The 27509-nt window shown below is 36.2% G+C and overlaps 1 protein-coding gene across 7 annotated transcripts in view; it reads right to left on the reverse strand.

Moving 5' to 3' along the window:
• PRDM2 (PR/SET domain 2) overlaps window positions 1-27509 on the reverse strand; it is a 74612-nt gene that overhangs the window by 13062 nt on the left and 34041 nt on the right. For 4 of the 7 annotated variants that reach the window (XR_012677101.1, XM_075172638.1, XM_075172637.1 and 1 more), the window contains 2 exons: window positions 10907-11017; window positions 5099-9470 (listed from right to left, as the gene is read on the reverse strand). Coding sequence is in view for 6 of the 7 variants with exons in the window: in XM_075172638.1 (XP_075028739.1) it covers window positions 5099-9470; window positions 10907-11017 (4483 nt within the window). In the remaining variant the exon portion in view is untranslated. Of the gene's footprint in view, window positions 1-1766; window positions 3146-5098; window positions 9471-10906; window positions 11018-14512; window positions 14572-27509 lie in introns of those variants that run through there. The other 3 variants (XM_075172640.1, XM_075172642.1, XM_075172639.1) reach the window with 2 other exon arrangements.

Raw genomic sequence — 27509 nt, forward strand, 5'->3', positions numbered from 1 at the left:
ATTTCAAGAAATGTCAGCACTTTGTGGGCATCGTTACAGCTTTATTGTTGCATTCAGATCATAAAGAGGCAATTATAAAAGCCATAGAAATTCAATTATGCAGATGAGATGCAATAGTAACAGTAACTATAAAAGTTGTACATTTCCTATCTGTGATGAGTCGCCTATTTAGGAATGAAACTTCTTCCCTGATGATTAGCTTTCATTTTGGAATACAGATCTCCATCTGAACACTTCACTTGAGAACTGGTATGTATGAATGTGTGTGAACATCTCAGTGTGGCAACATCCTTAGGACACAACAGGATTTAATATCACAGCAGAGAAACAGTAAAGACAATGGCAACAGGATTTCTGCCATAATATTAAGGAATGAGGGAAGGAAGCTGGTTTATTTATGATCAGTTCACTGCTAGACATCTCTAATAAATCCTTGCAAGGTGATCAAAATACTGAGACTTCAGTAAGACCAAACACCAACTGGTATTTCATTTGTCAGTAACAGAAGAAAGATGTGAAACAACTAGTTAAGGATAAGTGTATGTCCCAGCTTAAGTAACTTCAAAACTTCAAAGGATAGTTTTTACCTTGTTTTCATGTTTCCTAATTCTTATAAAACATCCAAATACACCTATGGGTATGCAAAACAAAATGTTTTCACTTCGGTAAATATAGTAAAATCTAATCAATACTAAAAACCTTCACTGTGGCTGTCCTACCACCTAATTCATACAATTGCTGCTGTAAGCTAGACTAAGAATTCACCTCTTTAATCATGGTGTGACTATCAAACTGCAGTGTATGTTACCACAACGTAGATGTGCCTGCAAAAACACTCAATGAACAATGTTAGAACTTCTGCATCATTGTACCAGATTCTCCCCATCCATTAAAATTTAGGGAAAACTTTGTTATGGAGAGGGTAACATGTTCAAGGAATGACATATCACATGAGAAAATAAACGGGGAGTTCTGGCCAAAGAATCTTAATTGAACAGAAGTATTAATTTGAATAGACAACTACAGAAAATATTAACTTACTACTGGATTAGTAGTGAATACGCTAAGAAATTGGCTACTGTAATACTATTAGTCTTAACGATGTTACATTATTCCACCCAACTGCCACACTAATATGGACACAGATGCCTCTGGCTCCACTGCCGGAGGCAGAATGCATATCTTGGTGGTAGAATACAACATTCCAAAATTCTCAGAGCCAAAATTCTTTACATGTATTTTTTTAATTAAACTATTTTACAAGTTTAAAGCATATAAAAATAGAACATTATAATATCAGAAAAAGTTTAAATGGTGTGTGTAACTGTAATTAAAATTGTTTAAATTTATTAACTGTGTCCACAATTAAAAAAACAAAAATCTAAGACTAACTCAGAAATGTAAAATGGGTATAAATTTGTTTCAGTGAACTGGGTGTAGACAAGTAAAGGATGCAAGCACACTTAATTCCTTCTAGATGTAAATCGTTTCATTTTTCCTGGTACATCTGGTTTCCATAGAAAAGGCAAATTCCCCACAAGTTTTTAAAAAGTTTACTTTATTGGTTACAGTTATATAAAATGTGTCATGATAGTTCCATCTAGTTGGTCATTAAGTGCTTGCAACACCACAGAGACTCTTTAATACATCTGCAACTTACAAGATGTATTGCATGCTGGAGGAGAAAAAATCCCTCTTCAGTTGCTTACCTGCATTTACAGTATCTTCAGCAAGGCTACAATGTTCAAAAGCAATGACAACCCCACTTTTATGTCAAATTGTAATTTTTAATGTTTTCATTAGAATAGTCTTTTTATCACTCTCAAATAGAAGAAACAATATAACTAACAGCAAACTTTAATACAGGAACATGCTCCAAGATTAACAACCCAAAATGAAAACAAAATGAAATTAATGTAAAATGTAAATCACATATAGTACAATTGAAGTGTCCAAAACAATTTAAATAATTTTAAATATTTTATTTTTTAAACTTGCTACAAATGCTTTATACAATATTTCAACATAAAGTCCCCATAACAGAAATGTAACAAAATGGGAATGATAGTGAAAGTGAAAGTTAAAGTGGCACAAATTCACCAAACAAGTATTAAACTACAAATTTTAAGAGGTAGATTACTTTTTAAGTCAAGAACAAAAAAAATAAAAGGGGTGGCTGTATAAAGAAACTAGTCACTTTCCATCAATGCTGTCATTAATCTTGAAAGCTATATGAACACATGACAAACTGTATTTCCATAAAAAGCTGTTATGAACAACAGACCAATTTGTTGTCTTAAGTTATTACATAGAGGTGTACGACATTTTAGAGTAATTATATATTTAACTTTCAAAATATACAGGTATGTAGTCCTGGTCTAGCCTTCTTATCGATAAAAAGATACACTGCATTCATTATATATATGGTATTTAGAAATTGATATTGGTATTTCATTGCTATATAAAGTTTCATTTGTGTGTATAAATAGGAATTTGGAAAATCCATAAAACATCCAAATCAGGCTTTTTCCCATTGTATGCTGGACATCTAAAAGACTCAGAAAGTGAGGAAAAGGTGAGAAGAAAAGGAAATTCTGCCATGCTAGGTTGGCCTCTACTGATTCATTCAGACCAAAGGCTCTAAGAGACTTAATAAATGACAAAAATACTTTGAGTGCAGCAACATTTGTTGTCCCTGAATCTACACTGATTTACTGACAAAACTGAGGAACCTGGTTTGCCAAGTATACAACTGAACTGCCTGTATGCCATTCATGAAGGTATGGACAAACCCAGGATCTACACAAACACAAGAGCAAAAGATTCGGTTAAGTTAATCCCACTATTTCTTTTGATGGTTTTGTGTGGGTTTTGTTTTGTTTTTAATAGTACCCTTCTCTTTTATCTGAATCATCCTGTAGCCCAGCACGTGTGTCAAGCACGAAGTAAGAAAATCTATGCCTGACACTGAATATTAGCAAGAAGCCTGCAGGCAATTTTATGATTGTGAGTCAGCTTCAGCTGGTTTCGCAAGCTTGGTGGATTTCACATCCATTGTCGTAGTGCTTATCCTAAGTTGAGCATGCAACAGCTCTACCATGTCATTAAGGGATTTTTTTGTTTGGTTTGTTTTTACAGGAGATTCCTAGAAAATAAAAAACAAAAACTGAAGATAAATGACAAAACAAACTATTTGTGAACGGAGTATGTTTACACAGAAAAACTGAAAGGTGGAAAACGAATTTGGAGACAAGTATTACATGAATCAAGTCTTGAAAAAGTATCAAGAATTAAGATTTCCTGGGGGTGGGGGGGAACCCTGCTCTGCCTACAGAGTAGCATCGAAGTTAGCTTGTCCTGAAATTAGTGTGTGAAGGCAAAAAAATTCTTCATTCTATGCACTTGATAAAAAAAGTTGACTAGACAATCTAGATCTATGAACATTACTTCAGAAACAAAAAGCAAGAATTATTGTAGCATAACTATTCATGAAACCAGTAAAGACTGCAAGCTGCCAAAGTAAACTAACAGCATTTGAGACAGTCAAGGAAATCTTACCCCTAGGTAAACTGTTATTTACCCCAAATACTATTAAACAATTTCCATATGCACAGATTTCTAACTACTCAGTTATTTTGCTTAAGGTCAAATGATTAATTTAGATGGAAAGATGTGTCATTCTGGCTTGAAATTCTACTGATCTGTTCTGGCATCATGTAAAATACAGTTTCACACATAACACTAAGAGAGCAGCTGATGAGAATTAAGTAAAATGAAGACGTTTATGTCCCAAGAGAACAGACCTAGTAGATAGTTCTTGTTCCTTAAAGGCATTCTTTACACCATTAGTCTCCAAATTCCAGTAACGTTTTTCTCCTCCAACACGTCCTAATTTCGGTATTGACTATTTTAAGTCAAATTCCCCTCTAGCACTTTGAAATAATTGTGTTATATTGAACCTTTACTTTACAGAGTATTTCCTCAAAGTTTTCACCTAGGAGGCCTTCACTGTAAGACACAAGCTGCAAACAGTTTGGATTTTGACACTTTTGACACAAATTCTGCTAGGGGACACTTGTTCTGAAGGAGGCTGCCAGTTCCTCCCCCTCCTCCGCTATCCATTACTTTGATAAAAAAAGAAATACTACTTTCAGCCATAAATCTGCTGTTAATCACAGCCATGCACTGCAATTACCAAAACCAAAAGAACTCTTAATTACCAGTGAGCTTTGTGAAAGTTACTCGGCAAATCAGATACCTGTTTCCAAAAATAACAGGGCAGGAGCATGCTAATAAAAGTTATAAACAGTTTGCAAAATATCCTATTGATTTGAGAGACTACATGAAGACGTAAGTCGGAACTCAGGCATATAGATTAAGATTTTATTTATTTGTTGAAGTATTACCCTTTCTTGTGATTAAAATGTTCTTTCTCAAAAAGAAATAGAAGTTTAATTATAAAATTTATTTATACTGAAACATAAGAGCATGGTACTTCTAACAAATTTAAATGTTCATGTAACTTTTCTTACACGTCTATGTCCCTTATATTAAGTATTTGATGATCTGACTCAATCAGTATGCACATACATTTTTGAAGTATTTGGTCATGGTTTTTTTTATTATATGATATGCAGAGAATGCTTTTTATTCAAAACCAACAACGCAAGTTATTTTAGTGAGTAAAAAATGCAGTCATTATTTTTAGCTTAGTGAACCACCGTAAACTAAACCTAGAATGATTTTGGGCCACCATACATGTTAGATATCAAATACAAGGTTGTTGTCTCCAATAACATTAAGTTTAATGATGTTAAGTTTATTTGAACTCAGGCACTGACATTTTTTCCAGAGTTTTCAATTCAGTTTATAATTAAAGACATTCTCTATACAAACTATGTATTATTTCATGACAACATGACAAAATGCATCAAGTATGTACATCATACCTCAGCATGACTGAGCTACTTAACCATGTTTTAGGAAACACAACCTTTTTTTTTACTTAAGTATGAGAAACTCAAAAAAGACCAAGAAAATTGCCAAAACTGCAAGCAACGTGTTCCTGTGTTGTTTCAACTTCAAATTAAATGCTTACCTGAAATCTTTCAGTTCTTGCTTTGTACTGCTTTCATCTCTTTTGTTTTCTGCTGCCTCTGCATTTGCCGCCTGCTGTAGGCTTCGTGTAATAGGTCCTCCAATCCTCTCTCTAGATTTTACAGTGAATCTGTCTGCCTTTTTCTTACTTGCCACAGCAGACTTACTTGGCAAAACAGCTTTATTATTCCTTTGTATTCTGACATGCAATTTCCGGGATGCTTTGCTTGAGATTCCAGAGGAATTGTTCTTAGTGACCACCTTAGTTTTTTTCCCATCAACGTGGGACATTTTGGACACTCTTACAGGACTAGAGTTCCTTAATGATGAAGATGAATTTGGCTTTTTAGATCGAATGGGAGGTACAAATTTAACATTTTGTTTTGATTTGAAGGATGCAGAGGGAAGTTGGGTTTGTGCAGGTCCTGAGGTTCGTGCTCTTGTCTTGCCCAAGTGAGGCTGCATGCTTTGCATTTTGATTTCTGCATCTGCTGTTCGCCTGCGCTGGTTGTTGCCTTTTTCACTGCTTGCAGGTGAAGAACTTGCACTTTTTTTTGAAAAATTCTTTTTAGAGGAGGGAGAGATGGGTTTTTTGGGACAGCTATATGACGCGTGTTTATTCAAACTTCCAATATAAGTAAACTCTCTATTACAGTAGGGGCAGATGTGAGAGTCTGACTCAGATGGATTATTTTTCAATTCTGCCTTCTGCTGGGCAGATTTCTTTTTCTGCAAGATAGCTTTCTGGACAAGCTGGTTTTTCTTTTTCAATGCACTTATTTTTAGTTTATTTGAGGACATTTTGCTAATCTCAACATTGAAATTAAGCCTTTTAGGCTGACCCATTCGTCTGAAGGCATTCTTTCCAGGGCCAGCTATAACAACCATGCCATTCTTCGGCTGCACTGTCTGTTTCAGTGGTACCGGGTTTTTTTTAGGTGTGTATCTCTTTTTATCGCTGGCAGATGCACAGGCCAGTATGTGTTTGTGTAACTCAGGCATGTTATCAACACTTTTCCCACATTTTGTGCATCGAATGGCAGTAGTAAAAGTCTGTGGAATATTGTGGGTAGTGAAGTTTGTTGCAGTAACTCCAATACCCATAGGATTACGATGGTGGTACTGAAATGGAGGTGGTTTAAAGCTTGGGTAGTGTTGATTGAGGCCCATACGAACATCTGGATCTTTAGATTTTACTCCAGAAGCCATTATTTTTATAGTAGTATAAAGCTCTTCAGACGAATCATTTAGATCTTCATCTTCTTCCTCTTTAGAAGGTTCCAAGGAATCTTCGGGCAGGCTCTGCATGTGCTCCACGTTTGCCTTACTGGGGTCAGTAAAATTCTGGGGTCTCAAAGTCCCACTTTCAAACTCATGATGTGTGCACTCTTTGTCTGGATGGAGATCCCGCTGATGCTGTTGCAAATTGCACAAAAAAGCAAATTCCTTTTTACAGACTGAGCAAACAAAGATATTTCCTACTCCATGAAGCAGAAAGCGATGTTCTGACAAGTCTGTTTTATCCCTAAAAAGCTGTACACAGAATTCACATTTGAAGGGCCATTCTTCAGCATGAATGGATAAATGCTTCGTTAGGTCTTTAATAGAAAGAAAAGGTGATTCACAGACATTGCACACAAAGCTTTTATTGAATGTCTCCTGCACTACTCCTGATTCACCTGAAGTATGAGGATCTTCTCTTACTTTCTGTTGTTCATTTTCAGCTTCTTCCTGTTTTATTATTGGGAGAGTATTTTCAAGATTATCAGCAGAGGAGACAACAGAAGAAACTACAGAAAGAGGAGGTGGAGATGGAGATGATGAAGACGAAGAGGAGGAGAAAGAGGAGGAAGAGGAGGAAGAAGATGAGGAAGAGAGTGTAGGAGGACCAGGTGAAGCAGCAGAAATAAGAGGTTCAACAGAAGGAACAGGAGATGGAGAAGGAGAAACCGTAGGTGAAAGAACTGGTAGCGGGGACTGGGTAGTAGTGTTAGAAAGTGGCGATGGACAAGAAGAAGTGTTAGTGGCACTGGCAGAGACATCTGGAATTGATAATGGCATTGTTGGAAGAAGGGGAGGAGGTGATGTAGCAACCGTTAACACAGGCAGGCAGGGCGGTGGGGAAGGAGGATTGGTTGGTGTTAACAAAGGAGGCAGCTGGCACATGGAAGGTACAGCAGATGTCTGTGGAACAGGGGAAACAGAGGAACTAAGGGGCTGAGTGTCAACAGAAGACGATGTGGACAGACTGGGATCCATGTCAGGTTCTGCCTGAGGCTCCAGGGATTTGCTTGGGCTTGCGCTCCTGTTTACACTGAGTGTGCTGTCTGTGGCTGCATCCGTTCCATTATACTCATTCAGCAGAACCTTCTGTAACATGCAAGTGGTTGGCTTCTTCTTTTTAACACCACTACAGGTTGGCTGTATGGAATTTTCTTTATATTCCCTAATTTCAGCATCGCTGCAAGGCTTCTTATGCACACTTAAATCTAAAACAGATTCCCAGGGAACCTGATTCCTATTTTTGACATCAGACCTTTGTTTCACACCACTAGATAAATCCAGTGGCTGCTGGTTGCACACATTGCCAAAAGTTGGAGCTGCTGTCCAGTCTTTTGATATTTTATAGTCTTCAAAGCAAAGAGGGCTCAAAGTCTCTTTTTCCTCCCTTCCAGTCAAGCTCCAAGCAGGTGAGTTGCTGTGGCTTTCTAATTTTGGCATTTTTGAACTCCGAATATTATCATTCCACACCGTTTTTCCCTCACCTGATTTGACAAAGTCTCGAAGTACTGGACTGTGCTGTGGAGAACTGGGAGGAGAGCTGGTCCTTCTTTTAAATCTACTGGATACTGGAGGCAAAATAGGTGATGATGTAACAGAAGGTCCTAGTTTAGGGATTTCACTTGACAGAGTTACCTTCTTACTGTCCTGTGTCTGAAGAAGCTGTTTTAATTTTGATGACAAATAAACACCTTTTTCTTTATGAAAAGGTAAGCTTTCTGTTGAAATGCTAAGAGGAAGATTTAAAGAGCTAGTAGGAGTTATAGGTTCTGGGTCTATTTCAGATTTTATTTTTGGTACAAGAGGAGGGCTGGCAGTTCTCCTCTTTTTGGATTCATTGCTCCCACCGCTAGAGGGTTCCTTAGGAGGTTCATTCACATGTGTTTGTGTAACCTTTAAATTTGGGGAAATTTCCACCGTGACTGGACTGATTATACAATTTAGTCCATATAAGTCTGCAGAGTTGGACTCCATTTGAATCACATCACAATTGCTAGTGCTGCTGTTGGACTGAATTTTACCATCAATATAATAATTTAAATTTTCAGAGATATTGCTGGAAATATCCATAATATAGACATCATCTACTTCACCTTCCTCTTCTATTTCTGTACTTGCTATATATATACTCTGGACTGGTGGGGCCTGCTCTGTCTGAAGCGGTGGCTCTTCAGTAAAGAATCCTTTTCTTCTGACACCTTTGGGAATAAGATGACGCTCATGAACCCTACGCTGATGCCTCCGCATGTTGGTGTGAGTTCCAAAAACCTTTTTGCAGTATTTGCATGGATGCAATTCTTTGGGCTCCTTATTTTCCTCAGCAAAAGCGGAGTTTGACATTTCTTGGGAAACTTTCTCAGAATCCAAGACAACAGAGTCTTGCACAAGAGTGGAAATGTTCAGGTCATCTTTAAGACCATCATCCACAATTACCTGGTTATCAGCAACATTATCCAAGTGTTGTGATGACGTTAGTGTTAAGAATGGTTTCCTTTTTGGCCCTGCCTCATGGCGTCGCTCATGTCTTCTCCTGTTAATTTGTGTACCAAAGGCTTTCCCACAATATCGACACTTGAAAGCATGGTTAACAGTAGATATATGGATGTGCATGTGGCGTTCAAGTCCTTGCTTTGTTGTAAACTTCCTCTCACAATGCTGACAGGGAAACATGAATGTTTCCTGAACATCACCATTTGATTCACCTCTTGCTTTTGGAATTTTCACAACAAGTTTTTTCTTTGGAGAGCTTTCTGGAGATTCCTCTGATGTACTCTTTTGCTCTTCCATAGAGTCTAACTTTTCTTCACATATCAAAGGCATTTCAGCATTTTCTTTAGGCATATTGGTATCTTCTATCTCCTCTTCATCTTCCTCTTCTTCATCATCCTCCTCTTCATCATCATCTAAATCATCTGATGCACAGTTTATTGCTTCTCCTTGTTTGTCTTCGCTTACCATTTGTGATTCACTGGTAGGACTGGGGATCATCAGCTTTGGAAGTACATCTTGATTTACCATTTCCTGAATCACAGCTGTTTGTTCCAGGGACAGTACAGCAGAAACAGAAGGCGTTTCATCTTCCTCCTTGTGACCTGATACACAAAGTATGAAAAGAAAAGCATGAGACATTTTTACCAAACACTTCAAAGTATGCTACACCTTTCTTCTACCTTTTCCTCTAACACAACATATCCAACATTTATGACCCAACATAATACCACTACTTCTCACTGTTATGATTCAGTAATGAGAGTAAAACTGTAATCAGAAATTTCCTTTCTGGAACTTCAGCAAAATGTAGGCAACTGCCTATATTTAACAGAGAATCTTTGGATTGAACGCTGTGGCCAAGAAATTCAAAACAGCCTGAAGAGTACCAGAACATTTCAAGGTAGACTTCAGAACATTTCCAGAAACCTCCAAAAAACTTTCACTGACTTTTCTTACAGCAAATAAGTGTCAGGAAAGTACTGCAATACTTTCAGCATATAGGTGAAGTCTGTCACGCAAATTTTGGATTTTGACCATTTTCTCCAAATTATTAACAATAAAATAATCTGGATTTGTACTGTAATGCATAGCAAGGTGTACCTTGTACCTGGCGTAGTACTTTCCATTCTTTACATCAGATTTTCTCTTAGCCATTGCCTGAATGGCTATCTCCTACACTTCTGAATCAGAGCCTGTGTGCATCTCATTTATTAGTGTGGATGGATTCTTTATTCACACCTCTGCATGCTAGTCCTACCTATCTGCTGTCAGATATATCCATTGCTGAAGAAAATAACTTTGCTGCCAATTCACACAATGTTGGATAAGTGGTTACATGTATAGAGCAAGAAGTTCCTCTCCATTCCCTAGCTGGGGCATAAGATGCCTGGAACAGTGGCACATGTCTTGTGCAAGCAGAAGGGACAGAGGGAAGGAATGGAAGAGTTATGGGTCAAAAGAAGTTCAAGAAAAGAAGCTTGAAAGAAATCAGAGCTTTAAACATTATCGGTTACACAGCAGGGGCAAGTTTTACATTCTTATAAAACAGACAAAAAACTACATATTTAAAACATCTCTAAGGCATTTTTACATACACACTATACGAAAAAAGCCAAGCCAATTTATAAACAACCTTTGTGGATAATCTTTAGGGCAAACAGCATGCTTAGCGAGTTGGTGCATTAATACTGTATTTTTCCCCCTTGACACTGACTTCTGTTAAATAGCAATAAATAATGACTGTATAAGTAAGCTCCCAAGACATTATTTTAGAGTAAGGACTTTTCTCTGCTCTTCTATTCTAAGAGTTTGGGTTTATGTCTAAATTTTACAGTACATTAGTTTTTCCTGTTGTCAGAGTTGCATGTTTAATGACATACTTCTGATATCCAAGTTCCTTACTAATAAAAAAGTTTGGGCAAACAATATAAACATGTTCACTTTGCTACACTAATATAACATGCTAACATACCAAACATGACAAAAAGTGTCCTTTGATTCAAAAAGACAGTTAGAAGGAAAAAAAAAAGATACTCACCCTCTTTAGAATCCCTCATATCTGCAGAAGTAGAATCCAAATCAGCCTTTTTCTGTTTTGTATCCGCTGCCTTCTTTCCCTTGTTTTTACCTTCGTGAGTCTTTTTCTTTCCTGGGGAGAAAAAACCAACATTTATTATTCCTGTTCAACACTTTTTATTTTTCATATTTGAGTGGCAGAATTAAACCACCCAGCTTTGGAATATAACACACTTCTGTAGAAACCCTATTTTCCTGAGGAACACAAATGACAGATCAGGAAAAAGGACAGCATTCAGATAACGCAGTAAGTTTCTAGAGCCCAGAAGAAATTAAAAGTAAAGATAACAATGAGTTTCTAAAAACCTAAGACTCCAAAATACTTTACTCACTTTCAAAGCAAAAATAGACTATAACAGAAATGTATTGTCCAGGGTTAACTAGCTTGCATCATACAGTTACCCAGTATCTTCATATGGCTATTGAATTACTGTATCTCATATAAGTATATGGAAAATATGAAATTTCTTCATATACTATTAATCCTTAATGTTAATTGGAAGACCTTACGAAGTAGAAACCCATAGAGGCTTCTCTACTTGTGTGAACATTCTGAATAATGACTTGAAGAGTGTTATAATAAAAGCAATGAAATAATAACATTATGAGAAGACTAAAAGCAGCATGATCTTGACCAATGAGGCAAAGACCGTAAAACCATATTAGATGGAACTGGGTAACAGTAAAATATAAAGGTATTTCATCATGTCCACTGACACAAACAAGTTTGCTAATGCTTTCTGTTAGCAAAATTAAGAAGCATGTATTAGTTGCACAGGATGATGAACACAATGAAGATTAGGGCAAAATGGCATTATGCGAAGACCTTATCAGTGACGCAAGATATAAAGACACTGAAAACTTAATTTACCAATGCACTACAGAGTTATACTGCTATTTTTTTTCCGTTAGTCTTAAAGATTCAGTCCTATAATATATAGAAATTATGATAAGGACCATGTAATAACAAATGAAACTTTCAGGTTTTCCAATTCAATTCATTGCAAAGACCATACAGAATGGTTATTTTACATATAACACTGCAGTTGAGACACCAGTCTCCTCTGAAACATCACACTTCTATACACCGCCTCTTAGGAACAAGAATTGTCAGAAGCAGCAATCGAAATTCCTCCTTTGCTCCCTCTAACACACAAAATGCTACTTTTTAATGCACTGACCCTTCCCTCTAATCAGAAGTGTGCATCATAGCTCTAAATACATTTCTTATTTAGAAGCACATTCTTCCAAATCACAGTCAACAAGTTCCTCTTCTTTTTCCTCAAAAATATTTTTCACATCTTGAGCCAAGAAACTGAAATGCCTTTTAAAAAATGTTTCTCTATTCAAACTGAAAATTTCCAAGTATGCACCCCCTCCAATAGAACAGATCAGAGACAGGTCAGCTTTAAAAGGAAATGCTTGTTTTTATTTGAACATTCTATTCTATCTAAATAATTATCTGTATTTCCTCTCAAGGACCTCACATTTCACAGGCTCTCCCCAAATTCCGGTGTGTTTCAGTTTCATGTATGTAATTATCCTTTTTTTATTTTCTTATTCCAATTTCACATTTTTTGGTTTGAGAAACTGACAACAGTCACTCAGAATGAATTTTTGTCACATTTGTAAAATACACATGCACCCTGCTAGTGAACTAGCAATTACCTCATAATATCCTCAAATACTGTGACAATCCCTGTGTCTAAACCTGCCATAATGAACCAACGCTGGTTTATTTGACAGTACAATATTCAATTGTATTGTTTACCAAACACACACAAGTTGTCAGAAGATTTAGCATATATTTTAGTGTTCACACAGGCATAAGGAGTTTAAGTGCATCTTTACCTGACAGGCTACTGAATGTCCAATTTGAACATAATTTTGTATTTTCAGCACCCTCTAATGTTTGTAATTACAACTGGTAGTACCAAGATCTAAGTATGAAGGATTTCAAATAAGTTTTCAGAAATATTTGCCAAGTCACCTGAAATCACTCTTGAAGTGTACAGTAACACAATCAACAAACAGTTCCATTTCTAGGTAAAAGGTCTAAATGTAAAATTTCAATACATTCCTACGGAATCAAACATGCATCACAACACACCTTAGGAGCGACGTAACAAAATGTATTTATTTGCTAGAACCCTTTAAGAGCTATCAACTTTTTTGCAGACTGCTTATCATTTGAAGACCAACATCAGTACCTTGACTTAAATGACAAAATTCTAGATTCCTCTCTCACCTCTACAGGTGAAACTGGAAACAAGAAGAAAAAGATTGGTCCACATCATCTGTGGACCTCTCATCTGTGCCCAACTTGGCCATGGTTACAGACAATATTTTACTGGGTGGTGCAGCACATGATGGTATTGCAGAGGAAGTCACTGGGCAATTCTACATCTAATCCTACAGCAGCACTGAATTTCACAGCACAATGACAGGTTACTGCAAAAGCCTTCAAACCAAGACCCAATTAATTCTTTCTTATAACAAGATTAGAAATATATTGTGTTCTTTAAAGTGTGAGGTGAAGTATGTAAAAGCAACAACAAAAATCACTCATATGTGCTAAAGTGTGCATAGGTTTTCCAAAGTGTTGTCCATTTATAGAATATAAAATTTATAGTACCTCAAATCCAATTATAATCTGGGAAATCACTAGAATAGGAGGATTTGTACCCAAAATTGAGTTACTTAAGTCACATACTTCCTCATGCTATTGATGGAAAGAAGATCATTTGCAAGTTCTCTTGCCATACTCCTAAAAAAAAAAAACAAACCCAAAAAAACCAAAAAACCAAACCTGCTCACAATGCAACCTGCTCACTTATATAGTTGGAAATGTTTCAAGTTCTTGGCCTTTAAGCATAAACACATTTGAAGAGAAGATTCATCTAGCACCTACTTGCCCTTACTCAGAATAGCGAGCCAAATTGCTTGCATACATACAAAATTTTAGATGTGTCAGATCAATTTCTGACACACATCAATTAGAGATACCACCAGATTTTTTGATGTTTTCCTTTTACCAGCTTTAGTTTGTTCATTTACTAGGTTGCAGCTTTCTCTGTAAAGGTTAAAAGAATCCACTATACTCAAGCATGGCCATGACTGTCCCAGATGCATCCATTTCATGGCCCTGAATGTTCAATAGCCAGATGCCCAGGAAGAGAATTTAAGAATAGAGTAATAGTAAACTGATACTTCATTGGTATGCTCTCCCAGCTTTCACGTGTCTAGAGTACAGGAACTTCTGAAGATATGTAATAGCTTCTGATAGACTTTCCTCCATGATGATAGACTTTCCTCCATGAGTTCTCAAAGTGCTTTTTAAATCCATGTAAACCTGAATGATTTGCATCATCATCTTCCTGCAGATTTTCAACGAAAAACACAACCTACTATCTGATATAAAGGATATCAATGAGTAGCCCAAGGTCTGTTGCTTGATTTTCTTACAGTTTAAGATGTCAAGAACTAACAGAAGCCTGCAGGAGGGGGAAAATGCCTCAGAATACAGAACCTGGTGGAAGCCTGAGTATAAGTACACACGTGCACTTACCATCAGGTTCCTGAAGGGTCCTACATGGCTGCTACTGCCAGCTGGATCCTCCACTTGGTCTAAACAAGAAAGATACAGGAATGAAACACAGGGAAAGTGAAATGGAAACAATGACAAAAGAATAAATGAAGGGCAGAACTTAATATATGTGTATGTGCATTAAAAGAACTGCAAAAGAAAGATGCAAAAGAAAATGAATGAAAGAAACAGATGGAAAGTAGCTACTTGTCTAGTGACAAAGATCAAAAGAGGAATGCATCAATTTGTCTTGCAACTTAATTTTTAAATATGATTCTTTTTTCTCCCCTTTCCTTCACTTACATTGTAGATAGGTCAGCAGGAGCATTATCTGCCTTTACAATACCTATATAACAATTTGCAGAAACATTACAATAGGCACAGGAGATCTCATACTACTGCCAATGTCCAGATAATCGGCTGATATTTATGCTGTAGTCCCACTTATTTCACAGGAGTTCAGATGACAACAGAGCAAGAATTTAAAAGAGAGAAATAATCTTTATTTGCCCATACTTCATTTTATTATCAAACCAAGACATCCCAAAACAACCTACAGTTATCTGTGCTCGTATTTTTGCTGTTAACCAAAATACCAATGCAACTGTAAAACCACTGAGTTATTTCTGGTGGGATGCGATAAGCATACTCAGATGCCTGCAGGGAAGAAGTTAAACACAGTCTTTCCATATACTTGGGGCTGAATTCTATAATTAAATATTGCTAAGTTGTACAAGATGCTATTATCTTTAATAACCTTTAAATGCAGCACCAAACGTTCACAGTTAAGATCATAAAGTAAGAAGGATACTCACATCTGATCTGAAACACTGTTTTGATCACTTACAAGAAATATGAAAGATAGACATTTGCCTCCCCAAAAATCTTGGGTTAATAAGGGAAAAGAATTACCGGTATGAGTTTCCGGTAATCCTTTGAAATTTATAGTCAACAACTAACTGCAGCCCAGTAACATATCTACTCCATAAGGGCTCCATACTGTTGCTTAAAAGTACCACAGATACCCGTCCAAATCCCAAGTCTCCTGGAAAACAGTGGAGAAGCTACCTCAGAGACCCCTTGAAAAGTATTCTTAGAGTACAGATGAGCACAGCCACCTTGAAAGGGTATGGCTAAAGGGAAAAGGACAAATTTGCATGTTATACTCTGACAAACAGTGATCATCACAGTTTCATGATGCGAATTACAGTGTAATAATATAAACTCGCTAGTCAAATGCCTTTGGGACTGGTTCAGATTAGTGAAAGTTTGCATCAATCCCACGCAGTAGTTGCTACTATTCTACAAATCAACTTTTGATTTTTTTTTGTCCTAGTGGGGGTGGGGGGGAAGTCAGTATTTTGGCATTGGAGAGAATGAAATAAAGATTAAGTGTATATACAAGCTAAAAAAAAATCCTTACAGAAAATCCAGCAGAAGTCAACTGCATGACCATTTCTACATTATTCTGATCAATGAATTCCAAAATACTGATGCAACTTGGTTTTCAATTTGAGAAACAGTTTGCTGTGTACCAGAATTCCTCAGTTCCTGTATCCAGAATACTGGTAAATGTTATGATTTTCAAAGTAAATTCCTTAAACTTTCAAGCATCTGTAAAAATCTGACTAGTAGTTTGACCTGGAAGACAGGCTACAAAAAATGAATGCCTCTTACACACAAAAAAGCTGTATCCAAAATAACAGCATAAATTGCTCCAAAAAATTTAATCCAAGTTATGTTAGCTGGAGGAGCATGAAAAAATGCAGAAGCACGTTGCAGTGACTTCTTAGAATCTTGTCCAACTGAATGTCACAGCATAAACGTTAAAGACATTACCTATTTAACAAATGGAATTGATTAAACAGTAAAGTAACTAAGCACCCAAAAAAAAAAAGGTATTGAATTCAAAATGCCCATTATGAAGATGTGAATACTAAGGCTGTTATTTTAATACATTTTCCTCTGTTAGCATTTAAGTGTCTTCACTTTGCTTTCTGATTTTTTTTTTTATTCTACCATTAGCCACCATTCATTACATAGTGAAATCATGTTTACAAAACCTTTCATTGTTATCTACCAGCACCTGTTCAGACAGCAAAGCCAAATCACAAATCACTTGGCTAAATAAACAGCCACGTACCTGTGTGTTAAGAGCTGCTTACAGTCAACTGAGAACAGCTAAGAACTCTTAACATTTAGGGAAAACTGGTAGGTATGACATGTCTTATATATATATATAAAAATATATGTATATGAAGATTATTTGTATAATCATGGGGATTACAGAAATTTGCTAAAAACATGACCGCGAACCCACAAGGTTCTGCGATTTAAAGATCTAAGCCAACAGCCGCATTTCAAAGCATATACTACAGGTTCATTGCATAGTTATTCGTTTTGGAAGAGGGGCTGCATGTTAAGCACCTCCATCACATTACTGCATCAAAGAATACTTGACTCACAGCATCCACCATCTCATAGCCTATGGTAATGAAACCATTTTTAAATTGCTGTCCAAAGTTTTAAGTGATCTAGGATAGGTGAGGTTATTCCACTACATTGTTCAAAATGTCACACTGCAAATTATTGGAGAAAGAGGAAACGAGAGTAAAAATAGTAGGGATAAGTCACAAAACTAGTAAATATTAGGCTAGGAATACAAAAGATGTCAACCTTGAAAGAAAACACCTCAACAATTCTGCTTTATTAACACAAAGTTACTTAAATATTATGACATCAACTTCCAGTATTTCTTATGTAATATTACTGTTAATACAACAATATACCGAAGTTCCTTTTAACTACTTGTATTTAAATATTGCTTTGAAACTTGATTAGAGCAAGTTTAGCTGAAAAACTCTGAAGTGTACTTCTGAACACACACATACATTATTACTTGGGGAGGGAATGTCTTTTGAACTCAAAAGCTTCCAACTTAAACCAAAACAAAACATGAAACCACTGCCTACCAAATGCTTTGGGGAAAAATGCTCTTGTACTAGCAAGAAAAATTACTGCAGAACCCAACAGGATGCCTCCCAAGAGCCCAAGGCTCAGCTATTCAAGTGCTGCCATAGAACAGCTTTGGTGGTAGATTTTTTTTTCACAGACTGAATTAGTATGAATCAAGCCAGAAGTTGTTTTTATTTTTATTTTATTGTTAGTGTAAGGTATGCTATACTAGAAGGATTTTCCAGTTTGGCTATAGAGATGCATCCCACTTGTTGGTGTGCACACACACACACAACCCTTTCTAACATCCTCTGACAAAATCCTTCCCCTAAGTAGGAAGGTGCCTATCTCTCTGATTCAAAAATACAGACTAAGTATGACAACATTAACTGACTTTTCCATTTTCAAGACTAAATCTTTCTAAAACTGAATATTAAAAAAAAGATGTAAAAAGGATACAAAAGCAGCACATTTTTATTCACATTCCAGCAATTCTAAGGGCGAAATTCAAGTCATAGCTCAATTTTTGAAACAAACATTTAATTAAAGGGGGTATCAATTAAATCTGAATGGCTACATACACAGTATCATTAAGACACCTATTTCAACAATGCTGTCCAGTATGTATGAAAATGTGCAGAAAAAGACAACATTTAAATGCCTTTATTACCCTGTTTTCCTCAATCCATCATTATTATAAATAATTGGTGGGGCATTTTTCTTGCAATATCATTATAAAGTTATCAGATACAACTAGTTTATGTAGGCATAATTTTAGGTACTGTTAAGCAAATGAAACACTAAAATTGACATGACTTGTTTCACAATGTGATTTTAACTTGACTCCTGAGAACGATGAGAATAATTTAGAGCTACAGAAGATCTTAGTTCTGTATTGTCAATCTGCCCAAACTTAATGTATCAAATAATTTTAAAGGTGGAGAGGCATAATACATATAGCTATATGCTTTGGAAAAAAATGGAAAAATCTTGGAAACTATCTATAGCCAAAGTCCCATCCCTGTACTATAAAACTGGACATTCAGCCCATGTTGGCCTCACCATTCTCTGCTGGATTGCTTCCTCCCACAACTGGAAACTCATATTGTCTGTCAGGCCTTGTGCGTAGCACAACCCCGCCACTGTTCTTACGACAAAGACTCAGCAGGGCACTGCACTTGAACTGCTTGTGATCCCGTGTAACTGAAATGCCAGGGGCTGACCACCCGTGTCTTATAGTTCAGCTCTCCACATCCTTTCAACCACAGGCAGGTAGGAGAGGCAGAAGTAGTGCCTGTACACAGTCTGTCCTGCAACAGGTTCACATGTGTCAAGTGATACCGAAGGTCTCCAGGAGGGATCTTTCAAAAGCAAAAGTTATAGAAGCAAGTCTCTGAAGAGAAATTGCATGCCCCTTTGTTCTAGATAATATATTTTCCTTCGCTATAATTCGAAACTCAATGACCACGAACAGCAGCAGCAGAGATAAAGGGCTGCTTGACATCAAAAATAAAAGCAAATTCAGTGAGCAAAGGTTCTTCTGCAATTTTTTCCAGCAGAACTTGCATCTCCTCTTCCTTAAAAAGACACTTTCAAGCGTACACAGTAGAAGCAGGAGAAAGAGGAACAGAATAAGCATGGAAGACATACTTCAGAGTAATTCTATTAATATCAAACTGCCTGTTGTGTAAACATATTGCTACACATTAACCATCACTTCACATACAAATAGTAGCATTTTAATCACTGCATTTTCCAACCAGATTATGAATGTTGCAATAAAGTCTCGCCTTGGGAAGATATTTCAATACACCTGAAGACAGATGCACATACACCTAACTGTATATGTGCATTGAAATAGGTTTTTACCAAGCACTAAATACACATTTTGCAGAGAAGAAATAGAGCAATGCATTTACAGAGACTGTTAACATGATATTTGCATAACAGATGAACTTGTTGCCATGGAAAGTGTAAGAAAATTCTGAGCTGGGCTATTTAAAACACCAATTTCTGCAAATGTTTGGCAAAGTGCCAGTGCTTAATGATAGCACTGAAGATCATGTTACTGTATCTCACCACAAACTTCTAAAATTATATAATAATCAGTACAAGAAATGTCAGCATGGCATCATAGGGTATGCCATGCCAACATAAAGAAATGATGCAACAGTTTGCAAGAAGCAAAAGGGAATATATCGCCATTATATGGAGTTCTTCATGAGCCCAGAAAAGCTTAGCTGAAGCTATTCACAAAATTCAGATGAACAGATAAAAAAAAACATTTAGGCTGAAAAATCCTACAAGTGGGAAGCCTATCTTAAACGTGTGGTATTACGCCAGCCCACAAAAATTGAAACAGGAATTGTCTCCCGTCTTCTTCATACACTTCACGTTTTGTAGATTAAATTATGTACCATCACCCTCTGTAACAGAAAGCGGCACAAAAAGTAGTTTATGTTTTCTTTTTGCAATAGTATGCCATCCAGATTTGCAGCATCTCATTCAAATCCTTAATATGTTATGCCTTCTGACTAACCCGAGTATAAACCATAGGAAGTCTTACGTTTATAGACTAGAAGACTTACTCATTCATAATGACTTAAGTAGTACAGAATGTCACCTAACAATTACAAAGTATGGCACACAAACATCCACTGGGTTTAATTCTATGCAATTTTAACCCACACAAGAGCTGTGATGAAACAATTAAGTGTAAATAACTAAACATAGAGCTTTTATCTTAGCAAGATTTAAAAATGTTATTTCTGCCTCTATGCCAATATTTCTAAAACAGCAGATACAGAGTACACAAATATGTAATCAGACTTGCTCTAGAATTTCTCAATCACTCAACATAGTTGTGTATTTCCACCTCCTACTCTCCCTAATAACACAACCTCCCACCATTCACTACAAATTCCTAGCAAGTTACTTGATAGCTAACCACAGCTACCATTAATACAGCCAACCCACTACAGAAAACATGATAAACATTCTTCTCTGTAGTTATATTCCATTAGCTTTTATTTTGCTAAGTATTAAAACAAAAGAAGCAGCAAAAGTAATGACAGCTGGTCTACAGATTTTCCAGAAATAACTGGTGTTCTCTATATTTAGCCAGTTTTTATGTACAATTCAGTTAAAAATAGAGCATCCAAATTTTGTATTTAAATACAGAGAATTAGTAAAAATTTAAATCTCTGCTTTAATGAATAGGAGCTTTAACTTCAATCCAGAAAATGTTGCTTCTACATTCACTATAGCTCTCCCTGAAGTGTTTTTCTGACCCTGAAATGAAGCTACACTCAGATGATTAAGAGATAACATGCGTTTTGACAGCATCATTTGCAAGATAATGCAAAGGAAAGACCTCACATGACTACTTGTACCACAAAGTTTAAAATTATCACTATTAGAACAGTCTGCCTTTACCTGTAATAAATAACCCAAATATTTGTCATGGCCCTAGTTGGATCACTAAACATTTGAGAGTGCTAGATCAAAAATATCTGGGTTTTTTAGCTAAGTTATCTTTAAAGGTAACTACTTATGACTTCACCTGCCATTTTATTCTGCTGTTTGACAAACTGCATATGTTCAAATTCAGTAGTGGTCATACCAATAAGTGACATTTAAAAAAAGAAAAAAAAAAGGGACTGCTGAGTCCACATGCAGACCCAAAAGCTAATGCCCTTCATATTCTCCTGATAAAAGTGGTGTTCTGCTATCAAAAGCAATTTTGCTCCACCATGCCAAACAGAACTCTTGAAAGGTTAGTGAAAAGCTGCAATTGCATGGAAGACCAAAAAAGTGCAGTTTATCCAAACGTTTGTCCAGACATGGGCTATGGCTTTACTTGGAGAATGCAGCTGTACAAGGGCTACAATTCCCAGGAAACAGGACCGCCTTTGTTTCTAACCAGAGCACTGGGAGTACTGTAACAGGAGTCTCTAACACTGAGGAAACAAAAGCAAAGCCTCTCACAGATGTAGGATCCAGACATGCTGCTACCATCAGATTAAATCTCCCAAGGATAAAATTAAACCCCTCAGAACTGCTACAAGGTCACACTCAACATTTTTTATTTACATTCACTCAAATTTGTCCTCTGTTATTCATTTTTACCCAACTGAATCCTTTTGTTTACCATACCCACATGTCATTTGTCAGAAATTGTTCTCCAACAAAACAGTAAAATATTCTCAGTAAAACCACCCCCTTCTGTTTTACAACGTATTTCATCCACTTTCTTGCCATACATTTCCAGTTTTCTTTCCTTTAACCTTCTTATTCTCTTTTTTTTCTTCAGTACAACTTGCAGAGGTAATCTTTACTTTGGGGGATTCAATGGGGAAAAACACATACGGCACACATTTTCGTTGATGAAATTTTCTTTTAATGTTATCAGCAGCAATCCAATAGATTTGCAATAGATTCGTATCTTGCATTTCAAAAATTGAAAATTACTTTGGAAAACGTATTCAGTAGTATTTCCCATAGCGCACACTCCCTTATTGCCCTCCTTTTAGCAGCGCACTCCAAAGTGCCAAGGCATCAGTTTTGGCATGCAATTCAAGCTTGCCTTAAACAATATTTCTTTTTTCTGTACAGTTTTAAAGGCTGTTATTTACTGCAAGCATAGCATTATTAATTTCCCTGAGCTTTTTGCTCAGATACTAAGAACAGAGATGTAAAAACAATCTATGTCAAATGACATGCACTCATATTTGTACAAGGTAAGACAAACAACATGATTAACAACTTAAGCAGAGATAATAAAAATGGAATTATCAACCACCTACTATAGTAAATACATAGTGTGTTTCCATTAGTCCCCATTAAAAAGATTATAGCATTTTATTAACTGGGTCTCCAACCTAACAAGGAACATCTTTAATTATTAATAAGCAGCTACTGTCACGACACATCTGCAGGCATGAAAATTTTGCTTCTCTGCATCTGTTAAATTTGGAAAGACTCACTCCTTCCAACTTCAGAGTGACAATCCAAGGTCATATGGCAAAATATCACTACTTTCTAATACATAAAAGTAGATAAAGAAGGAGGGTAAACATTATGTAAACTCATTATTTTAATGTACAATATAGTCCCCAAATCAGTTTTATCTGCTGAGAAATTCTGAAAGATTTGCTTAGCTTTCTGTGTGAAACCAGGTGCTTCATTCATTTCAGCTGCAGCCGATTAATATTTTCTTAGAAAAATACTTTTCAGTCTTCTCTGATAACAGAGGATATACTGAATTATATTCCAAAGGAACTCTAACTGTAATGCTCCAGTTGCCCAATCAGTGCATTTCTCAAGATGTAGAAGAGAGTACTACAGGACAACAGCAACAGTTGGTGCTCATGTTAACAGAACCGACAACAGAAGTTACTAAATTTATAGCTTGCCCCATCCAGACGACAGCAAACTGGTATCTGCTTAATTTATGAAATCAAGAAAGGTCAATAGGCTCATAAAGTCACTCCAGGGAATGGCAACTTCCTCCATTTTTCAAATAAAGTGAAAACAAATCCCAGTCAGAGCACAAATGTATTTGTCTTCTGCTCAGTTAACTGTTGCATTCAAGATTAACCTGTTTATATCAAATTAGACTTTAAAGTTGCAGAAGTTTTTTGCACACATCTTTTCATACCATAAAATGTCAAATAAAACGTCACTGAAAAGTAACTTGGACATCTTCATTTGCAGGCAAGGAACCAGAAAAAAAATAGCTCTGGTATATGAGAGTGGAGAGACTGGAGGCTGACACTTAACAGTTAAGGATTTGGTAGCTATGAGTGAAGTTTCAGCACAAAGTCCGCTTTGCTTTTGCAATCCCTGACAAGGGTCCGTAAGATCTGAAACACTGGACTCTTTGCTCTTTACCTGCAACTTGAAATAAAACACTTTGCTGCAAAGTCAATTTTTTACTCATTTCACTGAAACTTAGTATGACCTACTCCTTGGTAAAAGCCCAAGACAACTCTAACATTTGGCAGCAATTATCACAGAAGTTTCCTTTTAAGAGTATGACTCTATCGCAAAGGTGTGTATTTTAATATTCTGATACAAACTTACTGTTAAAGAGAGTTCAGCTATCGTTGCAGTTGAGCTGCTTTATACCAGAGTTTACTATCCAGAAACTTAGTTTCCAATTTTACTGGCAGCAAAATACGGAAGTTTGCATTGGACTTGGCTCTGAATAATGGTGATGCACGAGAGAGTTTACCAAAATTTATATGAATCAAGTCACTTTCAGAAACACTAGGTCTTTCCCATTCAAGAATCAAATTTTCTTATGGACTGCCAAACAAAACAAGATTCATATTTGACTAGACTCAAGTGAGGCTCTCAATGCAAGCTAGAATAGATGTACAGCTGACTACCTATTTCCATGGCATTTTGCAGTAATAAGAATCCAGATGATAAATTTTCAGATATTATAATACTCTCACTAGAGTAATTTTATGTCAATCATCACATTAATAATACTGCCTCTTTGAAGTTCTAAAGCATTAATCATAGTCTATCAAATGCTCTTGCAGAACTCTGATAGAAAGTGTGACAACAAAATTAACTCTCAACAGCAACCCTGGTAAGCTCCTAAGTGCTTCTGAAAGTTCCATCCTAAATAACTTACATGCACTGGTGATCCAAATAAATATTGTACTTGCTTAGTCCAGGGGAAAAAGTGTATAAAAGGTAAGTAAATATTTGCTACTGAATATATGATGGTCAGACATTATCTAATTTCTTAGCTACAAATGTTGAAATACCAGTGAGTCTTATTTCAATAACTGTTAAATCCAGGTAAAACTTAGACTGCTATAACATTTCCTTGAGGAACTCGACACAGCAAGTGTAGGCCAGTGAGAAGTCTTCAGAAGAAAGTCATTCCTGTCAAACTGTTATTCCTGCCAAGAGCTTTGAACAAAACAAATTTGAAGTTTTGACAGATTAAAAAAAATAAATACAGTCCGCTCTGACAACTGTTTTTCCTTTTTGTTCATTTGGAAAACGTACTAAATAGTTAATACGTGGAATATAAAATTACTTTGCCGTTTTGCAGTTTCGTAGTCCAGTGACATGAGAATCTTCAGAAAGACTTTACAAACACAAATTACCTTACAAAGGAGTTCTCACAATTAAAGAAAACAGGTCTCAGCCACACACACACAAATGGAGTCTGCATCTCTTCCCATAAACAAACCAGCTATCAAAACTTTGCATGCACACACCTGAAGTTAAGTTAAACGTGCTTGTTTATCACTGCATAATAAATTACACAGGGCATCTGTAGACAGGCCCTCAGTGTAAGACACTCCCTGCAAATAATTCAAGTAATATAAATGGTCGATGCAAAATTATAGTAAATTGTAATAAAAACAAGCACTAAAAAAGTTTAGGACCATTAATGATACAGTATCAATACAAATAATGTTGTTCAAATGGTTTTGAAAAGATGAAGAATAAAAAGAAAACATCTAGAGAAAGGCAGTAAAAATGATTAAGAGGTATGGAAGACTCCCATTACAAGGAGAACTTAGAGCCTTCACTAAATTAAGACATGATTCAGGCTAGAGGTAAACAAAATAAGAATACACTGAAAGTCAATGGTTGACTTTACTTTGTATCCACCATAGAAGCCGGAGTCTCCAATTATAAAACAAAAAATGAAGTAGGAGATTGCACAGGAGGGTAAGGAAACCATAGAAAGAGCAACAGTGTCTGGTAAACCCGTGACTTAACGTGAGGTAACACAAAGGAATTCAAGAAAGGATTATTCATGTGAATAAAAGTCATCCAGATTTAAGTGAGACAGCAAACCCAAACACTTTGATATAGGTAAGGCAGTCAGTAACTCATTGAGTTTGCTCTCAGGACAATTCTAAACCACAAAATAGGTCACTTAAGCAAATAAAAAAGAAAAGCACTTGTTTCACTCTGCAAAACAGTCTCTATTCTCCTATTCTGCAGGAATTCATCCCCTTCCTATTTTGGAACATAACCTCCAAATCTATTTATCTCAAAGCTCTTCCCTAAAACAGCCATCACCAAATTTTCTCTGCATCTTCTACGCAGAAGCATTTAAACAGTTCTGCGATTCAAAAGAGAACATTCTAAAAAAGTTTTGGAAAACCCTAATACAATAAAATATTTCTGCAAGGAAAGTAATATTTCAATAGGAACTTAATAACTTTTAACTTATTTTTCAGGAAAATTAAAAAAGTAATTTTCCTAAAAAAGGAGGAGAATAATTTCAAAACATACTGGCTTAATTAAAAAAAAAAAAAAAAAGCACTGGAATACCAAGCTTCTTTTCTTCCAGGTCACTCATTGTTTCAAAGCTAACCCTGATCAATAGAAAAGAATTGATTAATACTGGAAAGCTGTCTGGTGCCATACTTCCCTTCCCACTGTAGGTTATGTAACTGAAGACAGCATTAGCAAATTTGCTAGGAAATGCTGCAACTGTGGTCTAGATGTATTTTATTTTTTTAACTTGGAAAAAATAGTATAAGGAATGTGGCTGAAAAAGCAAAAGTATAAAGAAAAATACGGAACACTTTAGAATTTGAATAACCAAATAATCCAAGAAAAATATTGTTATGTTAGATAAATATATACATTTGCTCTAACCAGAAATAAGTTAGTAGCTAGAAACATGCCAACTTGTTACAATCATGAAGGCTATATTGTTATTTTAAGTTAAGCACAGATTTTTGTTACTTTACAGATAAAGTAACAAAGTGTGCAAAGTGCTTGTAGTACTTGTTTTGACAAAAATCTGATAATCAGCACCGAGTCCTTACACTGCATTCCTGACCACCTTCAAGCCCTTTGCTAAATTCTTCTTATAAGAAGTTCTGCTTTCTTAGTGGCATCACCATGTTTGCGTAGACAAAGCTTGGGGCCCCTGTACTACAAACATCAGGATGTCTGATCCCACTTCTAGTACAAATACATACCACAATACACTGGTAACAGTGACAGTCCCACACTGGCAAGAGAGAGCACTGTTAGCACCTGTGGATTTCCATTACCAGCTGCACATATGGAAACTTTTAAAAGGAGTGTATACACAATAGTACATCTGAGGCTTCTGAAGAAGCAGCAAACCCTACAGCCTTCCCTAACCTTGTAATTACAGCACATAAGTAAACAAGTTTCCCAATGTTCACATAAATACGATACAACCTGACTAAAGCAAAAACATTGATGTTTTTTAATAACTTAGGAAATACCTCAATGTGCTAAGGGCTTGTATTTCCAAAAGTCTATACTTAGAAATATGAATTTTAAGGGGTCAATACATGCAATTTAGTGCTGAATTTTTTTTTTTTTAAATACAGATCATTTATTTTTTTACCTCTGAAATGAAGGCTTATCTTCTCCTATTCTTAAACCCGTAGGCAGGAGCAAGGCTGGAATGAATCATACCAATTTCACTCTGCTGCTTGGGAAAGCTCAGAGCAGCAGCTATCATAGGAACTGGGGGCGTTGCTGTAGAAGTGAAGATGGGAATTTAAAGCAATACGAGTTTCCTATTCAAAGGGCCCCATTTATGAGGGATAAAAGAAAATTTCTGCTGGTTAGAAGACCTCAAATATATTAGATATTCACCAGATAGAAGCTGCCACGATAGATACAGTTCCCTCGACATCCCAAATGCAGCTTTTTAACTGGAGTTATATAATAATTCTCACAAATCAGTGTCATTTTGGGAAATCAAAGTAAATTTCATTTTAAGGTTTTGTTCCAGATGATCTTGTTGACCTTCTCCTTCCTTCCTTGTCTTTTCCCACCCATTGGCTAGGGAATTTTGAAGCCTTGAGTTCGCATTTAAGTTTTTCATTAAATCTATTGCAAATAAAGCTTAGGCAAGAATAACATTTCATGTTATCCTTGCTACAAATGTACAACTTATAGAACCTTTAACATCCTTCTATAAGCTACATTCCAATTAATACACAATCATTCTTCTCAAAAGCTCTTTTCTGTTTGGAAATAAACTTTT

This window comes from Calonectris borealis, chromosome 23, assembly GCF_964195595.1.
Source record: "Calonectris borealis chromosome 23, bCalBor7.hap1.2, whole genome shotgun sequence".
Lineage (NCBI taxonomy): Eukaryota > Metazoa > Chordata > Aves > Procellariiformes > Procellariidae > Calonectris > Calonectris borealis.